Source organism: Abrus precatorius, unplaced genomic scaffold (genome assembly GCF_003935025.1).
Source record: "Abrus precatorius isolate BTA unplaced genomic scaffold, Abrus_2018 Scaffold11, whole genome shotgun sequence".
NCBI classification, from domain to species: Eukaryota; Viridiplantae; Streptophyta; class Magnoliopsida; order Fabales; family Fabaceae; genus Abrus; species Abrus precatorius.
Window position 1 is genome coordinate 13,608,581 of NW_020874303.1, and position 8,330 is coordinate 13,616,910.

Genomic DNA, 8,330 nt, shown 5'->3' on the forward strand with positions numbered 1-8,330 from the left:
CCATTCGGTTGCAACATGAATTTCATCCAACAATCAATGAAAATATAACCACGGTATAATATATGATTAATTTATACAACTTATGTATGATTCATTGAGTTATATTGGTCTTATTTCTTAATGAAATTTATATAAAATTATAGTGTATTAAAATGAATCAACCATATTTTAAAGATTATAATAAGAAGTGAAAAATAAATAAATATACTTTTAATTCATGTAAATATAATCAAATTTAATCTTAGTTCTTCACTTTTTTTGTTTTAATTTTAAAAATAGTTCATATTATTATTTTGTAATTATACACATCCAGCTTTACAGTGTTATAAGTGATGTAATTTACAAATCAAGTAATTGGTAGAATCTAATTTCACTGATAAGAACTCCAACTAAGGATCTCTCATACCGGTTGTTAAAAAAGATAACATAAAACAACTACTAACAAAAACACTTAAACCTCCTTTTTCCCTCAATTCAACGAAAATATAATGCAGTAAAAATTCTCTACTGATAAAATTAATAAGTAAATCATCACAGGTCCTCCTAAAACCACTAAAAATTAATTAGAAATACAAAATAATGGTTCCAAAATAATGCTCACTACCAGGATCAACATACTGAAATTTGATGAAACATGGAACGTGTTTTCACTCCTTATCATATGATAAAAGAGCACATTTATTTCTTCTTTTTCTTTCGTAATTTAGTTTCTCTCTCTCAGTTTTGACAAATGAAGCTAAGAGGCAACTTTATACACATTAAAACATATGTTTATTATCTAAATAGGCTTTTGGCCCAAATTCAAACGACTTTTTTTGTTTTTAACGACAGGCAGTACAGACCCACTTACGTACTGATGACCCACTTAACAACTATCCATAACTAATGTCATAAGATTTTTTATTTATAATTATTTTACAAAAAACTATTTCAATTAAATAGAAATGTATCCAATTATCAAATTATCCACTTATTTCAATTACAAACATTATCAAATAATTTTTTATTTAATATGAAAGTAAATTCCTATATTTATGAATTCTTAATGCTCTGTATAATACATTAATACATTATAAGAACAAAAGTAGAAAAACAAAAAACAAATTAAGAAGCATAGCAAAAGTATTTTGATAAGAATTTGTTTCTTGAAATAATACAAAATAATTTTATTGAAAGCCTTTGCTTCTACAAGACTGAAACAGTAATGTTCTCAATCTATTATGTTAAACGTTGGAATTCTATCAAATAAGAAAATAAATTAAAAATTCAATAAAAAATTAAATTGGTGAACTTTTAAATTTTGAAAAATTATATTATATTAAACTAATATTAAGTCAACTCAATATTTTCATTAACGTTAAATTAACTGAAAGAACCAATTTATTAAACGTGTAAAATTTAGAAATCTAAAAAAAAAAAGCTACAATTCCGAATAAAAAAGTGAAAAAATATAAATTTATAATTTTTGCTAACGCTGACACACTAAATTGAACCAAAAACACTAACATTCATCTTAACAATTATCTATTTTTTAACATGTCTTTTAAAAACACAAAATATTATAAAATTAAATGTAATAATAAAATTGATTATAACAAATTTTTAATAAAAAATTTCTATTTATTTATTTATTTCGTCACATATGTTTTTAGGCATATGTTAAAAAAACCTTTTTATTATAACTAGCATTTTCTTAGATTTTTATATATTCACCGGTATGCAACGTACTTTCTACAATTTTATGCATGGGCGATTTTTCTTTTTTAGTATAAATTTATTTAATATTTTTTATAAGTTTGAATGTTCGAGCTTTTTATATTTACAGCGATTTTTTTATCTTTAGAAAACTTTTATCCAATTATGTTTAGCTTCGTCACTTTTCTTTTCTTCTTTTAAGGGAAAATAACTTTTAAAAAGAAAGAAAGTCATAAACTCGTCAAATTAAAATATAAGGCATTCACACGTGCAAATTGTCCCACTAGCTTTGACTGACCAAACGCGATGAGTTGGCAGTGCTAATCATCGTAACTTAACAGGCTCACAGCAAAATGATTTTACTTTTACTTAGTCGATTCGAAATTAGAGTAATTACTTTTATTTTATTTTAAATTTATTAAATTATAATATATGTAAAACTGTTAAAAACTAAATTTGCTAAAAGATAAATAAATTATATCAAAAATCAACTTATTCGCAGTTGAATTCTTCATAATACTAAATGAAGGCAAATTTAAATTGAAGTTGTTTAATCATTAAATAAAAGTACTTATCCAAATTTTATAAATAGATGATGCAGTGCTAATCAACCATATTTTATAAGTTGTAATTTTAGGTTCTTTAAACTATATACATATGTATTTTTTTTTTCTCTTGAAAACCAACTAAATATCCCTTGCATTTTAACATTTTCTTACACTAGTGGGAACTACATGATTGCTGATGTTTAAACAAATTTATATTTACTTATTAATCGGTTACCCTTTTACACGAACAATGTAATAACATATTGGTTTCGATATAATTTGAAATTTTTTTAAAATATCCACATACTCATAATTAATAAGTGTATGCGCTAATCAAAATGAACTTTACACATCTCACACACTTGTTTACAAGGATGATAGGATACAGTAATATATTATGAACTCTAACTATATTCCTCATAAAATATTGCTAACAACGTACAGTTTTAAATATATTTTTTAACATACTTCATATCATCTTTTTTTAATAAGTTAAAATATTTATCTTATAAATTAATATTTTTAAATCATTTTGACCTTTTAAATATTTAACCAATCAGAAGTGTTGAGGAAGTTATTTAAAAGAGGGCATATATGATTAACCTTCTTCCTTCCTCGGTGACAGTAATACAGTGAAATAATGTACACAATATATAATTTTTATAATTTTGTTTTTAATTTAATTTGAAACTAATAAAATTTATTTTTAAAAGATAATAATATTATATAAATTTAAAAATGAAATCATAAAAAAATAGTTAAGTGTCATAATTTTATTAATAAAATATCTTAAAAGAATGAGTAAAATGTTAATTTCATAAATAAAATTATCTATACATATTCACATAAATTTAATTTGGATTGAATTTTTTAAAAATGGATCCACATCCAATAATATTTTTTTTTAGTTTTTGCAGTTTTTGGTTAATTCAATTTTTGGTTTTTCGGTTTGTTCTTTGTGATTTTTATTGAATTAAATTGTTGATTAATGCCCTATCCGTGTCCCTGTGTGTGCATATATATAGCAATAAAGCCTCCTCAAAGGTGATTCTCCAAACTTTATTGTCTAATCACATTTTAAGACCACCAGTTATGGCAAACGCCCAACACCACACCAAAACCACCAAGGGTGGGTGGCATGCAGCCATATTCATCATCAGTGAGTACCATACCCTTTTTCTTCTTATTATTTTTGGATCCAATATACCCTTTTCTTCTTTCACTGTTTTACTTTGATTATGTTCAATTTGAGGGTGATGCAATAATCAATTTATGTATATGTTTTTTTTTTTATTTGTAGTTATGGAAGCTGCTGACCGATTTGCCTACCAAGGCCTAGCTTCAAATTTGATCACATACTTCACAAATGTGCTTCACCAGCCCATATCCGTAGCCACGAAGAACGTTAACACTTGGGTTGGTGTTTCTGCTCTCATCCCTTTGCTGGGTGGCTTCATAGCTGATTCTTATCTTGGTCGCTTCAAGACCATCATCTTTTCCTCCCTCATCTACATAGTGGTAATAATTAAATAGATTTCATCTTCCTTATTTCACTTTTTCTTTTATTTTATTTATAATTTTAATTTTAAAATAAAATAAGTTAATTCAAACACTTGTATAAAGTTTGGGATGCAATAATTTGCTTTTAATTGGAAGTTTAAGTTTCAAACAAAATGGATTCCAAGTAAGAACCATAATATATATATATATTCCAATTCTAGAAAAGTGTATCACATTTTTTATAAATTAAATGAGTTAGAGAAAGGAGTTTACCATATTTAGAAAAGGGCTTTCTTAGTATGGAAAAAAATGTTAAAAATGATAAGCTATGTATTAAATTATATATTGAAAAAGCAAAAGGGTAAAGAAGAGTCAAAAGCTTATTTCTCAAATAGGAAGAAGTATAATTATGTATGTTTTAATAGCTATGGAAATTAACACACAAGGTATTATTTCCTGTGCTTATTATACGCAAGTGGTGTAAGAAGATATTAATATTTTAAACAAATATCTAATCTTTACAATATTCCATGTTGTAATGCTTTCTTAGGATTTGCTCAGATTGTGGAAGGCCATGCATGCATCTGCAAACAGTTTAAAATATATTTTGTTGTTTGTGATAGAAAAGAATCTAATGTCACATATAACTAGCTAACCGTGGTTAGCAGAGTAGCTAGCTGGTTAATTACGTACTGTGTGTTTGGGTTTCTGTTTGTGAATTCTCTAATTAATATTCAATAATATTTTTATATTCATATTTTACTATCTTACACGTTTTTGTAAACATTAATATGTAAAATTAATTTTAAGTAACTAAATATTAAAAATACATTTATCATGTCACAAGTATGAATGAAACATAAATGTTTTACTTTTGATAAAATTATTTCCTTTCTAATTAATTTAAATTACTTTTAAAAGTTGTTGATATTAATAAAATTGTTCTTTTTATAGTATATATCTTTTTAGTTCCTCTATCTCTCTCTCTCTAATAAAAAGGAGAGAGCATGAGTAATATGGTTGAAATTAAAATGTCAAAATATCATGATTCTGGTAATTACCTTATATCTAAACAGCCACTTTTGAATTTCAAGGTAAAACTTCAAACACACAATTAATATTTGACATATAATTGTTAATCCGTAAAATTTAATTTCTATTCTCGTTACTAATGAGTTTTTTTTTTTTAATGAAAATGAGTAAATGATTTGGTTAAAATTATAATTTGCTGAAATATTAAAATGCTCTTAAGTCACGTAAAAACCACATGCAGGGCATGGTTTTCTTGACACTATCAGCCTCGGTGATGAAGCATAAGAAGCTCTTCTTCATTTCTCTTTATGTGGTGTCCATCGGTGACGGCGGCCACAAGCCGTGCGTCCAAACCTTTGCCGCCGATCAGTTCGACGACAACACAGCGGAGGAGAGGGATGTCAAAAGCTCATTCTTCAACTTGTGGTATTTGGCCATTGTGTTTGGCTCGACTTTGGCTGTGTTCGTTGCAATATATGTGCAGGTAACCAGCTAGTTATTACAGTGTCTTGCAAATTCTTATTTGTTAAATTTTGTGATAATGAAATTTAAGCTAGATTGATATTTTCGTTTATTCATGTTAATTTTGCGGTGATCGACATTAAATCTTTTACCAAATAATCTTAAGGGTATAGAAGAAGATGATGAAGAAATGATGTCAATAGTATTGATGTAATACTTGGAAAATAATTTATTTGACTGAAAGCTGAAATTTGGATCACCAAATTACGAAATGAGAAATGTTATTCCCCACAATAAAACTGGTATTTTTCATGTAAACGAGAGTGAGATAAAAAGGCAAGAGAGAGAAAGAAATGATTAAATAAGTTGCTAAAAAAGTTTGAATGGTAAAAGGATGTGAAAAGAAATAGTTAATTTTTATGACCCAATAGTTGTATTTCCTTTTGAAGTGGATGACACGTTTTCTTTTAGTGGAATAAGTTTCACTATGATAGAACAACATAATGATGACCTCAAAGCATAGCAATGTCTTGACTCATAGTTTCTGAAATTGGTAACATGAAGAATCTGAGTTCAAAATTGCAATGCCTAAAAAACACAGGACAATGTTGGGTGGGGTGTGGGCCTAGGAGTACTTGGAGGAGTGTTGGTAATAGCACTGGCATTGTTCTTGCTTGGAATTAAAAGGTATAGGAAGGAAAGCCCAAAAGGGAGCCCATTCACAAGTATTGCACACGTTTTTGTTGCTGCATTTCGCAAGTGGCGCGTAAAGGGCACGCGTGACCATGAGAATTATTGGTATGGCCATGACGATGGTGGCCCCCTCCAACCCAAAGATCAATCCAAACTCGGCACTTTGGTCCACACTGATGATTACAGGTGCTTTTCCTCGAAACCCCTTCATATTTTCGTTTCCTTTTTCATAAATATTATCGATTTTTTATGTCTAACATTATATATTAATTCATGGTTCTTATAAATAAAAATATAACGACTATATAATATATGATTAATTTATACAACTTATGTATGATTCATTGAGTGATATTGGTCTTATTTCTTACTTAGTGAAATTTATATAAAATTATAGTGTATTAAAATGAATTTCCACTTTGAATATTGTGAAGATATTCGGGCCGAAAATATAGAAGTATCTTCATAAAACAATAAACTAATATTTCTGAACAAGCAGATAATGGGTAATGGGTTCATTGTCTGGACCAAAGAAAAAGGGTTCATCGTGCCCCATGTGGAGTGGGACTTTGGTCTATGATTCGGAGTTCCTTCCAAGCAATTTACAATTTCTCTTCTGTCCCAAAGAAAAAAATCTGCTTTCTGTTCTGTTACTTGCACGTTCAATTTTGATAGATTTATATTATTTATACAACAATTTTTAATAAAATTATATAATGTTATTATTTTTATCTCTTTTCGTCATATTACTCATTTTATTTTATACTTGTTTACCTTTTCTTATCTTATCTCTGTCATGGCTGTTAAAAAGTTGCAAGACTTTATAGTATACATATTTTTTTTCATTTCAATATTGCTAGCAGGGGATTATTTCTTATGAATAAAACTATCGTACATTTTTTAACAAGACAATGATCATTGATAATATTTAGTCATTTTCCTATAATTTTTGTTAATATTAAAGATTAAAATGAACGTCATTTTGCAAAAAGTGAAATTAAAGTGGGTGTTTATTTCCTTTTGTCGCTTGACACATTGTGTTACGACATTGTTAGTAGGAGATTGCATTTTCTGACCTAAAAATTACCATAGATTTTTGGACAAGGCAATGATCATCGACGAACGCGATGCTACAAGCAAAAGCAAAGACACTTGGAGGCTATGCTCGGTGACTCAAGTTGAAGAAGTGAAGCTAGTTCTTCGCCTCATTCCCATATGGCTAAGTTGTTTAATGTTCACTGCTATCCAAAGTCAATTAGGCACATATTCCGTTAAGCAAGGTGCCACAATGGTGCGTTCAATAGGACCCCACTTCCAAATTCCCCCAGCATCACTCCAAGGTTTTGTTGGGATCATGATCTTTTGTGCTATGCCAATCTATGATCGTGTGTTTGTTCCAATTGCTAGGAACATAACAGGGCACCCCTCTGGCATAACAATGTTGCAAAGAATTGGAACGGGTCTAGCATTGTCCATTCTCAACATGGTTGTCTCAGCAATTGTGGAGGCCAAAAGGGTTAATGTGGCTAGAAAACATGGTCTTTTGGACTATCCCAATGTGGTGATACCAATGAGCATTTGGTGGATGCTACCACAATATATTATTTTTGGTGTATCCGATGCATTCACTATTGTTGGACTCCAAGAATTGTTCTATGATCAAATGCCGGAGACAATGAGAGGCTTAGGTGCTGGAGCATATTTAAGTGTAGTGGGAGTTGGACACTTCGTTAGCAACATTATTATAAATGCTGTGGAGGGAATCACTTCAAAAGCTGGTGGGAAGTGGTTAGGGGACAATATCAATAGGGCACACATTAATTACTTTTATTGGGTTATGGCTGGGTTAAGTGCCTTGAATTTGTGTGTTTACGTGTGGATCGCCAAGCGTTTTATGTACAAAAAGCTGCATGTGGCTGAAACAAGTGCGGAGGAGGATAACATCTAGAAAAATGAGGGTTGCCTATTGTTATTTCCTAATGTTGCTAAGACGAGCAATTAGTTCACATATTTGCTGCCTGACAGCATAGTACACTGGATTTCAATGCTAATAATATATATATAATGTTGCAATTTTATTTCTGCACTCTTAAATAATGCAGATAAACACTGAACAGAGGAAGATATAGGTATGTTTGTTTTTAAGTTAATAAAAATTATATTAATTTTGATAGAAGTAGTTTTAGATTGTTACACAAAATTAGAATGTATCAAATTTAATTTTAACTAGAAATTTTTATTAATACATCTTTTACTTAAATAATGATTGGTCTCTTAAAAGTTTAGAATTTTTTTTTATGTATGTTTGATTTCTCTTTTAAAAAAAGTTTTCTATTTTTATTTTTAAATATAGTATAAATTTATACTACATTTAGAAAAAAAAATAAAAAACTCTTTTTT

General features: G+C 28.6%; 1 protein-coding gene across 1 annotated transcript; it reads left to right on the forward strand.

The window, feature by feature from the left end:
• The first annotated feature begins 3,335 nt into the window (after nucleotides 1-3,335).
• Nucleotides 3,336-7,878, forward strand: LOC113855647 (protein NRT1/ PTR FAMILY 5.4-like). Its single transcript, XM_027487277.1, has 5 exons — nucleotides 3,336-3,402; nucleotides 3,544-3,761; nucleotides 5,017-5,259; nucleotides 5,839-6,116; nucleotides 7,023-7,878. Exons 1-5 carry the CDS (start codon nucleotides 3,336-3,338, stop codon nucleotides 7,876-7,878), a joined length of 1,662 nt encoding a protein of 553 aa, XP_027343078.1.
• The last annotated feature ends 452 nt before the right edge of the window (nucleotides 7,879-8,330 follow it).